This window comes from Myxine glutinosa, chromosome 14 (assembly GCF_964187855.1).
Source record: "Myxine glutinosa chromosome 14, kmMyxGlut1.1, whole genome shotgun sequence".
Lineage (NCBI taxonomy): Eukaryota > Metazoa > Chordata > Myxini > Myxiniformes > Myxinidae > Myxine > Myxine glutinosa.
This window is the reverse complement of record NC_136274.1, coordinates 78,030,411-78,050,179: the sequence shown is the minus strand read 5'-3', so window position 1 is coordinate 78,050,179 and position 19,769 is coordinate 78,030,411. Positions and strand designations below refer to the sequence as shown.

Here is a 19,769-nt window from a genome sequence, read left to right as displayed (position 1 = left end):
CATATTTCATTCGACCAATCCCCACTGCTCTCTCCCTCCCACCCATACTTGGCTCAAACCAATCCTACTGCTCTCCTCCCCTTTTTCTCTTCATGCAACCAATCCCATTTAGCTCCTCCCTGTCTCCCTTAGCCCCCACCCAATTTCTCTCTTCTTCACAAGTATAAAAAAGGATGCTCTGGACTGCAGAGCTTTAGGATTTTGTTGTGTATCTTGCAGTGTGCTCTTCTTGATTTGCAGTGTGTCCTTGGTTTGGAAAGGGTTTATTGTTTCTTACTGTGTATCTTCTTGTAAACAAAAGTGAGATCCTCCTCGGGAATTAAAATTTGTCAATCCTTCTTCTGACAAAAGGTCTGGACATTGAATTCTTGATTCATCAATTACTTCAGGTCTAAAATCCTCAACACTATCTACCGCTGCAACGAATCCATTGGACGCACGATTTGTGAGGACAACAACAAAAACGTGATCCAAGCCACAACTTTTATTACAAAAGCTCGATAAACTTCAAATGCTACGTTTCTTCCTTTAAATTACTAAGTCATATATTATAGCTCTAATTCATTCAAAACATCTGTACAAAAGGTAAATGTATGCCAAAATAATTGGCTGTACATTAATTAGTCTGCCGTATGAAACATATTCATAAACGGCAATCAAAACCACGCTTCTGTACCTTTGACAATGCTAGACATGTTTTTGCAATTCAAATAAATGTACAAATTAAATAAGCAAATGCAAAACTCCCACGATTTAACAACAACAACAACAACAACAACAACAAAACCAATGACAAGTCTTGATCAAGCTGGTGCTTTTTGTAGTGACTGCCACCACGCATCCGGGTGGCTCAATGCTGAAAGGATTATGCGAGCAAACAAACACGAGGCCGCTTCCCAAAAATAAAAGCCTACAGCATCAATCGGGTCGCTGCCGTCGCCGCCAGTGGAATAGAATGGCGCACCTTAAATTGCAAGCTTCATTTGCACGTGGTTTATAAAGCATTTGTAATGAGATGGCAGTTCCTTCGCTTTGGCTGCACTTGTGCTGCCCTTCCGGCAACGTGTGCTGCCAATCACTGGGCGACCGATCGAGAGAAATAAAGTTCTGTACAAAAAAATAATAATAAAAATAGCAACAAAAATAGAGATCTCGCCCCATTTGGTAATACAAATAGGAAACAAACTAAACCAAAAGTAAGACGAGGAAACATCCAACAGTGCCCTACTGGAGCAACATTAACAAATTGAAAAAACAAAAACAATCCTTCAGCACAAGCACACACTAAACTGTTACCGGTACTTTCATTTCCTTCTCATCACAATAAGGTCGAACACTTAGGCCTGGGAAGATGAAAACTGGGGAGAATCTCGATATTTTAAAACCCAGTTGTCAAATGGAACAAAGTTTACAACATGGCACCACAGAAGCGACACCGTCTCATCCAGCCCCGCAAACGTCATACAGTGGAGTGTTTTTACACGTATTCGGTTCATCACGTGGGTGAAAGTACCGGTACCCTGATTTTTAACCAGGCAGTACATACATTCTGGAATACTTCCCAGTTATTCTGACGGACAAGTCTAAAGATGCATCAAGGCCTGGCTTGACTACAACATCCACGATGCCCAAGTTCAAAGGTTCAATTCAGGCCTCGACACCTAGAAGGTTCAGCACTTGTTGAATGAAAAGAAAAAGCCTTTTATTCCTGCTGCTTGTGGTGGAGATGCTGGCTTCCTTTGCTGCGGATCGGACAACGGAATGGAAACCATACGAGGCAGGGGGTAGGTGCGAATGGATTCTCTGCGATACTGTTCTTGAAGCTGCATGTTAATGAGCACATGCATGTCATCCTGTGGAATGTAGGTAGGAAGGAGAAAAAAAAAAGTTAAGGAAAACGATCTCAGACAGGTCAGTGGCCTCTGTTTTCCCAGTCTCTCCTCCAACATTGCACCTTCCTGCAGTCTGACCCTCACCAGCTCCTCTAATATTCATGGGTTATTCCTGTAACCCCTTCTGCCAGTATTGATACATGTATGTTGTTGGGGAAATGACGCGTCCTCACAACGCCCGGGTGGTGTGCGCACTTCCAGGCAACCTGTGCTGCTGTGTGCTGTTCTGGCCTCTTGTTGCATGATTAATACAGCTCACTTTTCTCATAAAACGTCTTGTTCATGGTTCGATTTAAAGGTACACTTCACTTCATAGGTTAACCACATAAACTGGCATGCTGTTCTCGAACCCATAGTTTTAACCACCAGACGAGCGGCTTTCCCCTCCATTGGTGGTACACCGGAGTCATGACAGGTGAAGGACTACTCAGGTATTATACAACGTTGTTAAAACACACGTTGGTGAATTCCTATGAGTAACTTATTTTGTTAATTATGGCGAGCACCCACCGAGACAGTCAACGCGTTTGGAAATTGGAAACAAAACTTACAATACACACTTGCCCTTGATCTTAACCTCACGCAGTTTCTCCGTTTATGGAATTTCCTTCTGGAGGCAGGTCAATCGCACTCTTCCCTCAAATGCTTCAAGAAAGCGGGCACCATGAACTCCCCCATCCCAATCCACAATCTTTTTCTACCCCCATTAGCCCCACCTCAGTAAACCCTTTTACTTCAAGGTTACTGCATTTCCCTCCCCTTCTCCCTCTACAAATACAACCCTTCAGCACATTACCCAATTATATGTTGTACTATTCAAAGCGACATGTATGTGACATCTCATGATCAGCATGATCACCTTTTGGAAGGTAATTTGCTGTTCCATCAGTGAATGGGCCAAGGCCAAATTAACATGGTACATAGTCTGAGGTTTATCAAAATGTCCATTAGGAGTTCTTGTTTTAAAATGCTACATTGGCTTCAGGCCTGGTGTTAGCCTAACGGTTGAGGTGGCAGGCTTCAGATCTCAGGGTCCTGAGTTCAAGCCCATCATGTCGTTGAATTAACACCAGGTGCGTTGACTCAGCCCGTCCGCTTTCCCAGGTCGGCAAAATGAGTACCAGCTTACTGGGATGAAAGAGCTATTCGAGTATCATGCGTCGGAGTGGCGACCTGTCCAAGATTGTACCCACTAGCCGAGGAAACTGCTTCGGCAGCCCTATGTATCCGAACATGCAAAAACAAGTGGTCTTCTTGGTCTTCTACACTTGCTTTAACAAATTCCAGTTCACCCCGAACAATCCCTTACGTCTTATTAATTCACACCAATTTCAGATTGGGTATTTAAAAAAAACAAAAAGAAAAAAAACAAACTTGTATACCAACAAAATGGAGTGGAGCTTAACTTATATCATTTGAGACAAAATTTAGTTGTATTTAAAATTTAGATTAGAGCCAAAAAAAATTTATTTGGAGATTAACTGTCGCTTCTAGTTCAGTGAAACGGACAATGAACGGAGTATTTATTTTATTTAGGGTGACTTTCACGATGCATTATGGAGAATGCAAAACATGCTCTCTAAAAATCTCATCAAACCCAATTGGAGAGGGGAAAACCTCATTCAACCTCATGGCAGGAACCTTTTAATTAACTATTGTCCCAAAATGTCGTTTATGTAAAGAAAAACCTCGAGCAAATATATATATATACAGTGCATTCAGAAAGTATTCAGACCCCTTCACTTTTTTCACATTTTATGTTGCAGCCTTATGCTGAAATCGTTTAAATTCATTTTTCCCTCATCAATCAACACTCAATACCCCATAATAACAAAGAGAAAACAGGATTTTAGAAAGTTTTGCAAATTTATTAAAAATAAAAAACTGAAATATCACATTGACATAAGTATTCATACCCTTTGCTATGACACTTGAAATTTAGCTCAGGTGCCTCCCATTTCTCTTGATCATCTTTGAGATGTTTATACACCTTGATTGGAGTCCACCTGTGGTAAATTCAATTGATTGGACATTATTTGGAAAGGCACACACCGGTCTATATAAGGTCTCACAGCTGACAATGCATATCAGAGCAAAAACCAAGCCATGAGGTCGAAGGAACTGCCTGCAGAGCTCAGAGACAGGATTTGTCGAGGCACAGATCTGGGGAAGCCGACAAAAACAATTTTTGCTGCATTGAAGGTTCCCAAGAGCACAGTGGCCTCCATAATTTTTAAATGGAAGAAGTTTGGAACAACCAGGACTCTTCCTAGAGCTGGCCGCCCGGCCAAACTGAGCAATCGGAGGAGAAGGGCCTTGGTAAGAGAGGTGACCAAGAACCCGATGGTCACTCTGGCTGAGCTCCAGTGATCCTGTGTGGAGATGGGAGAAACTTCCAGAAGGACAACCATCACTGCAACACTCCACCGATCTGGGTTATATAGCAGAGTGGCCAGACGGAAGCCTCTCCTCAGTGAAAGACACATGAAAGCCCGCTTGGAGCTGGCAAAAAAGCACCTAAAGGACTCTCAGACTGTGAGAAACAAGATTCTGTGGTCTGATGAAACCAAGATTGAACTGTTTGGCTTCCGTCTGGCCACTCTGCCATAAAGCCCAGATCGGTGGAGTGTTGCAGTGATGGTTGTCCTTCTGGAAGTTTCTCCCATCTCCACGCAGGATCTCTGGAGCTCAGCCAGAGTGACCATCGGGTTCTTGGTCACCTCTCTTACCAAGGCCCTTCTCCCCCGATTGCTCAGTTTGGCCGGGCGGCCAGCTCTAGGAAGAGTCCTTTTACTCTGGACATGCTGCTTCTGCTTTCTCAACAATGGATGGAGGTCCTCAACACCAAACAGGAAATTAGAGCCGTCTCCCTTGACATTTCACGTGCCTTCGATACAGTCTGGCACCATGCTCTGCTCACCAAACTCTCCTCCTTTGGTATCCACGGAAATCTCCACGCATGGTTGGCGGACTTCTTCTCTGGTCGTAGCCAACGTGTGGCCCTGAATGGGTTTCTCTCATCTCCTCTTCCTGTTCAGGCTGGAGTTCCCCAAGGTAGTGTTCTGGGCCCTGTGTTTTTTCTGGTCTTCATCAATGATCTCTCTGACTCTCTTGAAAATCCTCTCTATCTCTTTGCCGAAGACTCTACTCTCTGTCGCTCCATTCCTCATCCCTCAGATCGGCAGTCTGCAGCCTCCTCACTCTCTGCAGACCTGGACAAAATCACAGACTGGGCAAACAAATGGAATATGTCTTTCAATCCTGGTAAATCTCACACTCTTACGATGTCTCTCCGAAAAGACCGACTGGACAACCCTCCCATCCACTTTCTGAATAATCCTCTCCAAGAAGTTCTGTCACTCAAGCTTTTGGGTCTCACTATTTGCCATGATCTTTCCTGGGAAAACCACATTTCAAATCTGGCCTCCAAAGCCAGTCGCCGACTGGGCATCCTCAGTCGTGCGAAGTCCTTCCTTGGCACACCTGAGCTCCTCACCACATACAAGGCTTTCATCCGCAGCTCTATGGAATACTGCTCTCCCCTCTGGTCTGGTGCTCCTGCCTCACACCTAGCTCGTCTTCACGCTGTTGAAACCAAAGCGTTCAGAATCATTGGAATCTCCCGCGATGAAGCTAACTCCAAGGGCCTATCACTCACTCACCGCAGGCAGGTTGTTTTTTTTGTTTTTTTTGTTTTTTTTGTATACAAGATCGAGGCTCGTGAAAGAGCGAACATTTATCACACAGAAAGACAAACCGACACATAAAACAAATAACATCGGGAGCGGTAGACAAGATGGGGAGAGAGGGGGAAGGACACAAACAACATTTGAGAGCAGGAACCGAGAGACATGGAGACATCGAGAGATCTGTGGGAGGGAGAGGGCTTTGGGGGGGAGGCATGGGAAAGGGGGTGGGCGAGGCATAAAACATATGGACACTGCCAGGACTACCAGGAAAGAAGTTGGAATTACAAACAAGGTGGATCTGGGGTGAATTAGTGGGGGTAGAAAAGATCAAGGTTTTGGATGGGGGAAGATAAGAGATGGTGGTCAACAGCTGTTTTAAAGACCTGGAGGGAGGAGTGGGATTGAAGGGAGTGTGGGAGTTTGTTCCAGAAGTGGGAGAAAAGAGGAATGAAGGAGTGAAGGTGAGCAGAGAGCCGAGATTTCGGCAGTTTAACCATCAGAGGCTTGCTGGCAGATCTTGTGCGACCTGTAGGAATATTTGGGGGACAGAGCACAGAAAGAGCTGGGGGAGCAAGGCCGGAGAGGAGTCGGTAGAAGACAGAAAGACCACCTACCTGCCTGCGGTGAGTGAGTGAAAGGCCCTCAGAGATAGCTTCATCGCGGGAGATTCCAATGATTCTGAAAGCTTTGGTTTCAACAGCATGAAGCCGAGCTAGGTGTGAGGCAGGAGCACCAGCCCATAAGGGAGAACAGTATTCCATTGAGCTGCGGATGAAAGCCTTGTATGTGGTGAGGAGCTCAGGTGTGCCTAGGAAGGACTTCGCACGACGGAGGATGCCCAGTCGGCGACTGGCTTTGCAGGCCAGCTTGGAAATGTGGTTTTCCCAAGAAAGATCATGGCAGATAGTGAGACCTAAAAGCTTGAGCGACAGAACTTCTTGGAGAGGATTGTTGAGAAAGTAGATGGGAGGGTTGTCCAGTCGATCTTTTCGGAGAGACATAGTAAGAGTGTGAGATTTGTCAGGATTGAAAGACATGTTCCACTTGTTTGACCAGTCTGTGATTTTGTCCAGGTCTTCAGAGAGTGAGGAGGCTGCAGACTGCCGATCTGAGGGAAGAGGAATGGAGCGGCAGAGAGTGGAGTCATCAGCAAAGAGATAGAGAGGATTTTCCAGAGAGTCGGAGAGATCATTGATAAAGACCAGAAAAAGCACAGGGCCCAGCACACTGCCTTGGGGAACTCCAGCCTGAACAGGAAGGGGAGATGCGAGAAATCCATTCAGGGCCACACGTTGACTACGACCAGAGAGGAAGTCCGCAAGCCATGCATGGAGATTTCCATGGATACCATAGGAGTAGAGTTTGGTGAGCATAGCTGGGTGCCAGACCGTATCGAAGGCACGTGATATGTCAAGGGAGACAGCTCTGATTTCCTGTTTGGCATTGAGGACCTCCATCCATTGTTGAGACAGGAGAAGCAGCATGTCCAGAGTAGAGTGACCTGGTCTGAATGCAAATTGATGATCAGAGATCAAGCCATTGGAGAAGAGGAAAGATTTCATATCCGAAGCAATGATGGATTCCATGACTTTGCTGATAATTGGGAGCAGGCTGATTGGTCTGTAGTTAAAAGGATCTGTTTTTGCACCTTTTTTGTGTAAAGCGGTAATGTTTGCTGATTTCCAGGATGCTGGCAGATGACCTTGAGCAAAAGATAGGGTGAAAAGAACAGAGAGAGGGTGAGATAGAGCGGCAGAGCAGGCTTTTAGGACCCGTGGGCTGATGCCGTCTGGTCCAGTTGCAGAATCAGAGTCGAGGTTAGACAAAAACTCCTCCACCTTGTCAGGAGAGAAGGACACAGAGTCCAGGAGCAGTTGGGTTCGACTGGGAAAGGTGGGAACAGAGAGAGATGGGTTTGGGACTAAAGATTTTGAGGCAAACACAGAGTTGAGGCATTCGGCTTTGTCACGTGCAATGTCAACTGTGTGGCCATTTGAGGTAAGGGAGGGGATGGAGGGGGAACAAACACCAGAAACGGATTTGACCAGACGCCACCAGGATTTGGAGGAAGGAGACAGGTTTGAGAGTTCGTTGTTGAGTGAGGAGAGATAGTGCTTCCTGGCACTCCTGAGGGTAGACACACACTTGTTCCGAGCTTGGTGGAAGGAACTGAGATTGCCTTCAGTTGGATTAGCCTTCCAAGAGGCAAAGGCAAGTTGTTTCAGGGCAACTGCCTCACCACAAGATTCGGTGTACCATGGACGGGAGGAAGGGTAAGACAACTGAAGACGAGATGGGATAAATCTGTGTTTGAGAGAGATCAGTTTGCTTTGGAAGAATTCCCAGGAAGAATTGATGTAAGTAAGGTTGGTGTAAGAATTGATGTAAGGTTGGTGGTCTTTCCGTCTTCTACCGACTCCTCTCTGGCCTTGCCCCCCCAGCTCTCTCTGGGCTCTGTCCCCCAAATATTCCTACAGGTCGCACAAGATCTGCCTGCAACCCTCTTATGGTTAAACTGCCAAAATCAAGACTTTCTGCTCACCTTCACTCCTTCATTCCTCTTTTCTCCCGCCTCTGGAACAAACTCCCTCACTCTCTTCAATCCCACTCCACCCTCCAGGTCTTTAAAACAGCTGTTCACCACCATCTCTTATCCTCCCCCATCCAAAACCTTGATCTTTTCTACCCCCGCTGATTTCGGTCCCCTTGTGTTTTATACCTCTCCCCCCCCCCCCCCCCTTTCCCATGCCTCCTCCCCCCAAGCCCTCTCCCTCCCACACTTCTCCCTGCTTTCAAATGTTGTGGTTGTGTGCTTCCCCTTCTCTCCCCATCTCGTCTTCCGCTCCCTCTTTTTGTATATTTTGTTTGTCTGGTTGATTTGTTTGTGAAATAAATGTTAGCTCTTTCACGAGCCTCGATTCAGTATACAAAAAAAAAAAGAAAAAAAAAAGAAAAAGTTCTGGTTGTTCCAAACTTCTTCCATTTAAGAATTGTGGAGGCCACTGTGCTCTTGGGATCCTTCAATGCAGCAGAGATTTTTTGTAGGCTTCCCCGAGATCTGTGCCTCGACACAATCCTGTCTGAGCTCTGCAGGCAGTTCCTTCGACCTCATGGCTTGGATTTTGCTCTGATATGCATTGTCAGCTGTGAGACCTTATATCGACAGGTGTGTGCCTTTCCAAATCATGCCCAATCAATTGAATTTACCACATGTGGATTCCTATCAAGGTGTAGAAACATCTCAAAGATGATCAAGAGAAATGGGAGGCACCTGAGATAAATTTCAAGTGTCATAGCAAAGGGTCTGAATACTTATGTCAATGTAATATTTCAGTTTTTCTTTTTAATAAAATTGCATAACTTTCTAAAATCCTGTTTTCTCTTTGTCATTATGGGGTATTGAATGTAGATTGATGAGGGAAAAAATGAATTCAAATGATTTCAGCATAAGGCTGCAACATAACAAAATGTGAAAAAAGTGAAGGGGTCTGAATACTTTCTCAATGCACTACACACACATGCACACGCACCTTTCCCACTCCCCAAGCATTCATCAGTTGGAAGAATTAAGAAATTCACTCGAGGACCAACCTGCCAAGCTTCCAGCTCTTTAGAAAGCTCTACTTTCTGCTGAATGGCCTCTATCAGTTGGGAATTGAGCAACGCCATGTCGGCCTGACACCTCTCCATTTCCTCTTCCATAGCACGCTTCCTACAACAACATTGAGGATCATTAATGTTGAGAGCGACAAAAGTAATCACTTGCAGTGTTATACAGGTACAGAAAGGGCAAAGCAGTCAGAACGTAGTCAGGTTCACTATGTTTTTTCGTTCAAAATCATGGTAGATTAGCAAGCCTATACATTTTTGGAAACGTTATTACATGGAAAATCTGAAAATCAATGTTTACATTTGCCAATTCCGACCAATTCGATTCGACCAATTCGACCAATTCCATTCGACCATTCGACCAATCGCTTCGATCGACCATTCGACCATTCGACCAATTCGATCGATTCGATTCGATTCATCGAATTCGATTCGATCGACCATTCGACCAATTCGATTTGCCAATCAATTTGACCGACCTTTGCTTGTGTGGAACGGACTGTGAAAACGATGCGGACTATATTGTCGGATACGACACACAGGACAGTGATGACGAACTCCAAATGGCATATTCTGTAATCGTATATGTTTGATGCCATTGACTGCCTGTGTATATTTTGTCATTGACTGCCTGTGTAGATGTGAAGTTATACTGACTGCATGTGTATATATGATTTTGCTGACTGCCTGTGTATGTTTGGTGATATGAATTATTGTGACACATTTTGATGTTATTAACTGCCTGTACAAAATGATAACATGTATTTGATTATGCAACTTATCGCGAATATAAAGACAGTATTTTGCAATTCAAAACCTTTGATTCGTGTCTTACCATTCCCCATAGCACTAATTTGATACTTTCATTGGATTCCTTGTCCCTGAAAATATAGGTTTAGCATATTTTAAAAAGTTTTTAGGGTAATTAGAGGCAGAAATAGAACAAAATATGTATTTTACAGTGGCCATTTTGAAAATCCAAAATGGCCGCCATACAGGTATCTCTCCAAATGTAAACATTGATTTTTAGTTTCCTTATGCTATAACCTTTCCAAAAATGTATAGGTTTGCTTATCTACCATGATTTTGAACAAAATATAATTTATTGACATAGTGAACCTGACTAACGCCATCAACATCCCACAAGTTGTGGGTTCAAATCCAACAGAAAGCAGCGAAATTAAGGGTTCGAGTTCTAAACTTCTGGAACCCAAGGTAGTTGCAGGAGACTTGCAATGTTGCTATCGGATTGTCAGCAAGATCCCAACTGGCTCACCGACAACCTTCAGGGAGGAGGTATCTGGCGGCTTAGTACATTGTGATCCCAGTACACACCGTGGTTTACGGCATCAGCCGAAGCACAATGGGGCACATTGGGAAGGGCATTCAAATGCTACCAAGTGTGATCAGGCGATGCACCCAAACCCTATGTAAAAATTACAGAATAGCAACAAATCGGTGTAATTCTTTTGGAAATCACGACACTGACGAACTCGTCACAAACGTTAAAACACACATGTTGAAGGCCTGTTTTGCAGGTCCTACATTTCATTAGCACATTTTAAGGTACACCGTAGTGCCTACGCTAGCTGGGTTGACTCAGCCTGTCATCCTTCCGAGATCGGCAAAATGCATTCCAGCTTACTGCTAACAGGGGCACTGCATCAGCGACACCGAGCAGCCATTGGCTGCACACGAAAAAAAACAATTGCCTGTGATATGTTCAATGAAAAGATGCCCTAAAGCATGAGTGAAATTACACACGGTGGCAAAACAACTAATTTGACAAAGATTGCCAATCTTACTTCTCGCTGGCATCGTCCCTTTCCCGTCGGACAATGCGCAATTCTTCAAGAAGGTCAGATGCATCCAAATCGGTCTGCGGATGGAAAGCAACATCATACATAAAACTTCCGTTTACCACAAAAAGGTCAAGTATTTGTGAAACGTCACAAGGAAACCTTCAGGAAGCACATCAACATAGATTGTTGCTTACATTGTTATGCATCCTCCGTAGCTCGTCCGAGTCCTCTCCAGCCTGCGCGCAGAACGTAACCAAGAATCAGCCATAAATTCCATTCCCCACAGGAAATGTTTTGTGACTACGTTCAATTGTGTCTCGTGCTCTTGTTTTAATAAGCCAAGGCTCATGAAGGAGCTCCTGTTTATATCAGATTCTTCTTTTTTTCATACGAAGCACAAGGCTGCGGTGTCGCATCATTGGCTGAGGGCGCAGCAATGCTCTCTCTGCTAGTTAGGGCAGGAATTTGTAATTTGTTTGGGGTGTGGCGATAGCTCACCTACTCCTTGCAAAAGACACCAAGGGATCTTTAACGTCCACAAACTAATGCCGGCAGACAGGATGCCCAGTTTACTGATAAATCAGCTCCCTTGCAAAACACCGGGATGACAGTTTAGATAGGTTGGGATTCGAATGAGGGCCAGACAGCTTAGAAGCAAGTGTTTGTACTGCTAGGCCATACTGTGTCAGCCCTTTATAATCAGATGATGATGCTTCAGTAATACTTTCACTTGAATTACAAGGATATCAGGAGACAATGGACGAAACAGCACATGGCAATTGAGCCCATGGTCTCAGCATTATGAGCCACATGCTCAGATGCAATGGACCAAATGTGACAACCCAGGAGCAGTCGGACAACTGAGGCACTCGGGTGAGGCAGCCGCAAGTGTATAAATGGGAAACTGTATGATCAAATGTAGATTCAAGTCCATAAAAATACGTGTGGTTCAAGCTTGACCTGGACAACCGTCAGAAGAATGCGTATGGATTAGTTCGGATCAAATCTGCACTTTGTAAAAGAGCAGGACAGCTCGATCGATAGTGTGCTCAGCTCAGTTGTGTGGTTAAAGGTTCGATGTCAGCAGATAGCATCTTAAAATTACAACAACATGCGGATTTTAAGGATAATGCAGGTTAAAGTGAAAGCATGTAAAGAGGTAATTGGATGTGAGAACGACAGGCCAAATGGATTTCTTCCACGAAAGACACATCACCTTCATAGCAGCACTGTCGAGCAAAGCTTGCAGGAGCCCTTGTATCTCGTCCAGAAGAGGGCGCAGAGAATCTGGGTTATCATCACCAACCGTGCTCTCCATGCCAGACTCACTACTGCCGCTATCGGACGTCTGAGTTTCACTTTCCTCTCCCTTGGTCAAGTCCTCGTGCAATGAAACAGGCTCATTTCCTGAGATGCGAGGTAAACCGGTGGTTTCGCCATCACGGCTTTTGTCTTGTTTTAGCTGCTCGCAAAGTAAGAGCAGTTGGCTGTAGATGTGTTGTTTTTCCTGGAATGATTGGGGAGATGGTAGAGGAAGGGGGAGGTGAGAGATCCTGATGAAAAAAAATCTCAACAAAGCGCGATAAACCCAAACTTGACACGAAACATCCAATTTACCAATAAGAAAATAGAAAAGCTCACTTTACACTGAGCTTATCCTTTTGCTATTCTGTGCTAAAATGTTGGACGACTGTGTCCAACTCACCTGTTCAGGCTGAGAGCAAACAAAGAGCTCAGTCTCGGCCAGAAAAGAAAGGCCCCAGACATTGTTCGGCCTTCCGTCTACGTTATCTCCCGAAGATTCAGCATTCTGCAGGTACAGCCGATTGTTGGCTTCCAAAAGGTCCTCCTCCAGAGTCACCACCTGGATACAAGATTAACATAAAGGTGTTCATAAAATCCAACCTGAAAGACAGAAATATAGCAGTTCTACCTGCACGATCATTCAAGGCAGGTGGTTTTTGAAAAGATCAAATATGGCGTTGGAACATCGCTCGATTTCCATGAACATTCCCAAACCACCACAACACCTGACCATCCTATCACACACATGAGTAGCCGGCTGGCTGCAACTGACACACCTGCATCTGCAACTTCTGTTCGGATTTTTGCAGTCTGAAGAGATGCTCCTGGTCGTGTCCCACTTCCTCTCTTAGTTCCTCGTTCTCTTCGTTTACCATTTTGAGCTGGTCCTGTAAGCTCTCTCTCTGGGCACACACCAGCTGCAGCTGGACAGGGATAATGGAATAACAGAAGTGCATCAGCAAATCGTGTCACGCAAGCAATGACTATGACAGGAAGGCATTCTGGATCAAGTGTTGGCTTAATGTCTTAGGATCCACGGTTTGAGCCCCCGTCGTGCCGTTAAGTAACATAATACCAGGTGGGTCGGGTCGACTCAGCCTGTCATGCTTCTGAGGTCGCCAGAATGAGTACCAGCTTACAAGAAAAAGGAGGCACTGCATCAGCGGCACAGCCGCGATTTCAGCAATGATGCAACCAGCAGCCACAGGCCGAATAGGAAATAATAATCGTTCTGAACCAAGCCACGGGAAGGCCAAGTTTAAGCCAATACTACCGCTAGACCCTTGATGTACGATTACGTAAATGTTACCGAGACCATATCTATCAACATTCATTGCAGGTCATACATGGCCAGACTAATGATGTAACACATATCAAGAAACATATTCATTGCATCATAGTTTGTACTATTAAATAAAGACACTTCAGAAGAAGTTCAATCACTTAAACTATTGGGTCTCTCTCAGCCATGATCTCTCCTGGGTCAGCCATATTTCAAAGTTGGCCTCCTGAGTCAGACACCATCGTGCCAAGTCCTTCCTTGGCACACCTGAGCTCCTATACACCAACAAGGTTTTCATCCACAGCTTGGAGTGCTGCTCTCCCCTCTGGGCTGGCTTCCCCGACTCACATCTTGCTCATCTTGATGCCATGGAAACCAAGGCTTTCAAGATAAAAAAAAATTTGTATACAAGATCGAGGCTCATGAAAGAGCTAACATTAATCGCACAAAAAGTCAAACAGACACCTAAAACATATAATAAGGGGAGCTGTAGGCAATATGGGGAGAGAGGGGGAAGCACACAAACACAACATTTGAGAGCAGGGACATCAGGAGATCTGTGGGAGGGAGGGGGCTTGGGGAGATGAGGCATGGGAAGGGAGGGGTGGGAGAGGTAAAAAAACACATCGACACTGCAAGGACTTCCACAAAAGAAGTGGATCTGAGGTGAATTAGCGGGGGTAGAAAAGATCAAGGTTTTGGATGGGGGAAGATAAGAGATGGTGGTGAACAGCTGTTTTAAAGACCTGGAGGGAGGAGTGGGATTGAAGTGAGTGAGGGAGTTTGTTCCAGAGGCGGGAGAAAAGAGGCATGAAAGAGTGAAGGTGAGCAGAGAATCTTGATTTTGGCAGTTTAACCATAAGAGGGTTGCTGGCAGATCTTGAGACCTGTAGGAATATTTGGGGGACAGAGCACAGATAGAGCTGGGGAAGCAAGGCCGGATAGGAGTCGGTAGAAGACAGAAAGACCACCAACCTGCCTGCGGTGAGTGAGTGCAAGGCCCTCGGAGGTAGCTTCATCACGGGAGATTCCAATGATTCTGAACGCTTTGGTTTCAACAGCGTGAAGCCGAGCTGGGTGTGAGGCAAGAGCACCGGCCCAGAGGGCAGAACAGTATTCCATTGAGCTGCAGATGAAAGCCTTGTATGTGGTGAGGAGCTCAGGTGTGCCAAGGAAGGACTTCACACGACGGAGGATGCCCAGTCGGCGACTGGCTTTGGAGACCAGCTCGGAAATGTGGTTTTGCCAGGAAAGATCATGGACGATAGTGAGACCCAAAAGCTTGAGTGACAGAACTTCTTGGAGAAGATTATTCAGAAAGTAGATGGGAGGGTTTTCCAGTCGGTCCTTTCGGAGAGACATCGTAAGAGTGTGAGATTTGTCAGGATTGAAAGACATGTTCCACTTGTTTGACCAGTTTGTGATTTTGTCCAGGTCTGCAGAGAGTGAGGAGGCTGCAGACTGCTGATCTGAGGGATGAGGAATGGAGAGGCAGAGAGTAGAGTCATCAGCAAAGAGATAGAGAGGATTTTCCAGAGAGTCAGAGAGATCATTGATGAAGATCAGAAAAAGCACAGGGCCCAGAACACTGCTTTGGGGAACTCGAGCCTGAACAGGAAGGGGAGATGAGAGAAATCCATTCAGGGCCACACGTTGACTACGACCAGAGAGGAAGTCCGCAAGCCATGCATGGAGATTTCCATGGATACCATAGGAGGAGAGATTGGTGAGCAGATCGGGGTGCCAGACCGTATCGAAGGCTCGTGATATGTCAAGGGAGACAGCTCTGATTTCCTGTTTGGCATTGAGGACCTCCATCCATTGTTGAGACAGCGGAGCAGCATGTCCAGAGTAGAATGACCTGGTATGAATCCAAATTGATGATCAGAGATCAAGCCATTGGAGAAGAGGAAGGATTTGATATCCGAAGCATTCCATGACTTTGTTGATAATTGGGAGAAGATTGATTGGTCTGAAGTTGCAAGGATCTGTTTTTGCACATTTTTTGTGTAAAGCGGTAATGTTTGCTGATTTCCAAGATGCTGGCAGATGACCTTGAGCAAAAGAGAGGGCGAAGAGAACAGAGAGAGGGTGAGATTGAGCGGCAGAGCAGGATTTTAGGACCCGTGGGCTAATGCCATCTGGGTCCAGTTGCAGAATCAGTCGAGGTTTGACAAAAACTTCACCTTGTCAGGAGGAAAGGACACAGAATCCAGGAGCAGCTGGGTTCGACTGGGCAAGGTGCGTACAGAGAGAGATGCGTTTGGGACACAAGATTTTGAGGCAAACACAGACTTGAGACATTCGGCTTTGTCACGTGTAGTGTCAACTGTGTAGCCATTTGAGGTAAGGGAGGGGATGGAGGGGGAACAAACACCAGAAACAGATTTGACCAGACGCCACCAGGATTTGGAGGAAGGAGACAGGTTTGAGAGTTCATTCTAGAGTGTGGAGAGATAGTGCTTCCTGGCACTCCTGAGGGTAGACACACACTTGTTCTGAGCTTGGTGGAAGGAACTGAGATTGCCTTCAGTTGGATTTGCCTTCCAAGAGGCAAAGGCAAGTTGCTCCCACATTGGAATCTCTTGTAATGAAGCAGTGTCTATGGACCTCTACATCATTGCAGACAGGTTGCTGGTCTCGGTCTTCTTCCGCCTCATTCCAGATCTTACACCTTCTGCCATCCCCTTGCTCCCACAAGTACCTGCTGGACACGTGGTCCACTAGCAATCCCCTCTCCTAATGGGGAAAATGCCTAAATCCAGAACCACTGCTCACCTCCACTCTTTTATTCCGTTTTCCTGCCCATGGAACCACCTTGCACACATACTTCAATCAAATTCTTCCATCCGGGTCTTCAAGACAGCTGCTCACCAACTTCTGAAGTCATCCCCCATCCAAAGCCATGATCTTTTCTACACCCGTTAAACCTCTCCCACCCCTCTCAAAATTTTGCTTTTGTATCCATCTTGTCCACCCCTTGCGTTCTCCTCTGCTCCTCATTGTTATCTGTATCCCTTGTTTACCAGTCTCCGTCTGTTTTTCTGTCTCCTGCTGTTACCTTTGTTATGTTGTGTCCTGATCTGTTCTGTTCTGTGTCTGAGCTCTTCCACAAGCAGAGACCATGTGTATATATTAAAAGATAATAATAATAATTAACATTACATTTTCCTCACAAACTCAACGTATTTTTCTCAAGTTGTCAAAGTTGGTTGAATGACGTTATTTAGACGGACAAAAAGCAGTCGAGATCTCACTACCAAAGGATTTGCCATGAGGCCTTGAAGGACATGATCTCATTGCACAAGGACACAAAAATCCTGAAGGACCTCAGAGCCGTTAGCTCCCTCACCTCAGCTTGGAGAGTCTGTTCTTTAACATTATAGAGACGTGTGGCTCTGCTCCATTCGTGCTCCTCGTTTCTTAGCCGAACCAGTTCTGTGGTAAGTCTGGTTTCTCGCTCCCTTGCCTGCAAAGGCAAATTAAATACATTCCGTGTAAGGACGAGCTTGCAATTTATAAATTGTTAAACAGCAATAAAGCATAGGAGGAGAAAAATATTTCACTGACAACAGAGTGGAAGACGTCTGCAGGTGGCTATGGAAGGGTGGGTGGTGGGAGATGAACGGAGATAGATCATCGTGAGCGATTGCATATTGGACTATGATTCCGTTACGGATCCGGCCCGCTGGTTGCATTAATGCTAAGGTACGACAATACTGCAGAACAGGAATAAGAGATTTGCTCACAATGTCAGTTATAACTCTCCGACGCATCACCAAAAGACTTTGGGATCATTAATGTCCATCATGTAATGTTAGTAAGCAAATCCATTGTCCAACGTCGATCTGAGGAATAGCACGCTAATTAATGCAATGCCCTGCCTGTTAAGCACCAATCCAATAGTTCATAGTTAGGCCAAGTATAGAACCAAAAGGAGACTGTTGAGAGACAAGTGCACCAACTCCACAATGTATATATATATATTAAAAGATAATAATATTAATAATAATAATAATTAACATTACATTTTCCTCACATACTCAACGACTTTTTCTCAGTCTGAAGCCTTGGACTTACCAATCAGATGTGCTTATATCTTCTTTATTAGCTCACCTGGAACAAAGTTCCGGGGAGCTTATGCGATGGCGAGTTGTCTGTCCGTCAGTCCGTAAACACTTGAAACTTCTTCTCCGAAACCGCTGGTGGGATTGCGACCGAATTTGGCACAAATGATATTAGTTGTGTTGTGACTAAAGTTTGTTCACGGCATTAAAAAAAAAGAAAAAAAAAGAAATCAGGGTCTGAGGGGGTTTACCAGGGTCAAAGTGGATACACGTTTGACCCCCAAAAACAGGAATTTGCTTTTTCCTCTGAAACTGCACACACTTTCGATGAAACGTAACCACAACCTTCACCACCCGTGATGTACCGAAGTTTGTTCACGGCATTAAAAAAAAATCTGCCCCTTTTGGGGTCTACGGGAGGTTTGCCCCCCAAAATAGGCATTTTCGTTTTTCTTTGTTTGAAGTCTTATGATTATGTTAGTATGATTCTACATGCTGCCCTGTCTTCTAGCAACCATTGAAATTGGTTTAAAATACCCTTGGTTGGTGCAGTATACCGTTTCTTCTACCAGGTGAGCGCCAGGGGTATTGCCCCTATGTTTACGAGTAATAGTAATAATAAAAATAACTAAAACACGCTCGATGGAGGTGCGGACTCGCACCGTGATTGCTTCCCCTTCATGCAAAAACTGCTCCACAGGGCGTGAACCTATACAGTCACATGGCCAAACACGAGTAAATATAGTCCTGTACTAAACATAATTTTACATTTTTGCTTGTGAGTTCAAGGTTGAAGTCATCCGCAATATTCACAACATGAAGATCTGTGCCAAATGTGTGGTTCTGGCTGCCCTGGTTTTCCAGTTATTCTGCCAACAAACAGACGTGAGGATCACAAACATGGTCCGAGCCTGGGAGTTTGGCGGTTCGAACCCAGCCCTGGCAGAGTCATGCCAAAGACATTACAAATGGCACATTCAGATTAATTTCTTGACTCTCAGCATGTATAAAGGGTAGAACACAGAGAAACAACAATAGGTTGGCAAACATTGCACAGGCTCGATAGGCCTAATGGCTTCCTACTTTGTTGAAGTTCCTTGTAAGAAATTTGGTCTTTTTTTCCTATTATTAAATTATTATTATAAAATAAAGATTGAAAAGACAAGAAAATCATGTTCCCTGGACAGCGCTTCCAGCAGGTGCTGCACCACTATCTCGTCACCCCCCGACCGCAACCTGGAATATTTTCTACCCCCATGAATCCTAACTAACCTACCCCCTTTACTTGCAGGTTTCTGCGTTTCTTCCATTCGCTCATATTAACTGTTGCCCCACCATCAGTTCATTGCCTTTAACTCTCACCACACTCCTCCACAAGCAAGATGGATTTGTATCGAAAAATAACTAAATGTGAGCCACATGTACTTTTAGGACTTTATATTGCACTTGCATCTTTAATGGCACACCCCACGGTGGAATACGCTTATTACGAGGATGATAGGCCAGTGTTAAGCTTTTCAAAAGTCAAAAATATAGCTTTTTAATGATTACCACAATGGGTTGTTCCTTTAGTTCATAATTAGGTTGAAATTTGTTAGAGTATTAGCAAGAACCTTCTGGTTTGACTCGGTTAACAACGGCCATTTAAATGCACACAATTACAAATAATGCTACAACAGTCTATTGACAAATGGCAGAAAGGGAGGAATATCTAAAATAAATTAAAAATAAAAACCCTCTGCCATCCCACCCAACAGGTGGTTCGAGCGCATCAGGACGCCAAGGCACCGTTAAAGAGACACACCTCCCATTGTTCGCCATAAGGCTGCCAACGCTAATCTATGGCAACCCCAGTGTCATGAGAACAGCCCAACAGGATTCGCTGGTTCATCGCTAAATGCAAACCAAGATAACCTTGGGACAATGCACAAAAAAAAAAAAAGTTTGATAGTTACTGTAATGAGAGGTAAGGAAAGCAAGGATTTGCCAGTATGGTGGTTTTGCCTCTCTCAATGCTGCAAAAGCCAAAGATAACCAAAAAAAATAATAATAATAATAACTTTGATAGTTACTGTAATGAGAGGTAAGGAAAGCAAGGATTTGCCAGTATGGTGGTTTTGCCT

At 44.8% G+C, this 19,769-nt stretch overlaps 1 protein-coding gene across 1 annotated transcript in view; it reads right to left on the bottom strand.

Annotated features, from left to right (window-relative positions):
• Positions 1-469: 469 nt before the first annotated feature.
• The window catches only part of BICDL1 (BICD family like cargo adaptor 1), a 61,717-nt gene continuing 42,417 nt past the window's right edge, over positions 470-19,769 (bottom strand). Inside the window, exons 3-10 of the mRNA XM_068136202.2 lie at positions 16,932-17,048; positions 13,074-13,220; positions 12,698-12,856; positions 12,209-12,499; positions 11,187-11,228; positions 10,996-11,069; positions 9,173-9,293; positions 470-1,853 (exon numbers count right to left, since the gene is read on the bottom strand). Coding sequence (XP_067992303.2) covers positions 1,671-1,853; positions 9,173-9,293; positions 10,996-11,069; positions 11,187-11,228; positions 12,209-12,499; positions 12,698-12,856; positions 13,074-13,220; positions 16,932-17,048 — 1,134 coding nt within the window. The 3' untranslated portion in view covers positions 470-1,670. The remainder of the gene's footprint in view (positions 1,854-9,172; positions 9,294-10,995; positions 11,070-11,186; positions 11,229-12,208; positions 12,500-12,697; positions 12,857-13,073; positions 13,221-16,931; positions 17,049-19,769) is intronic.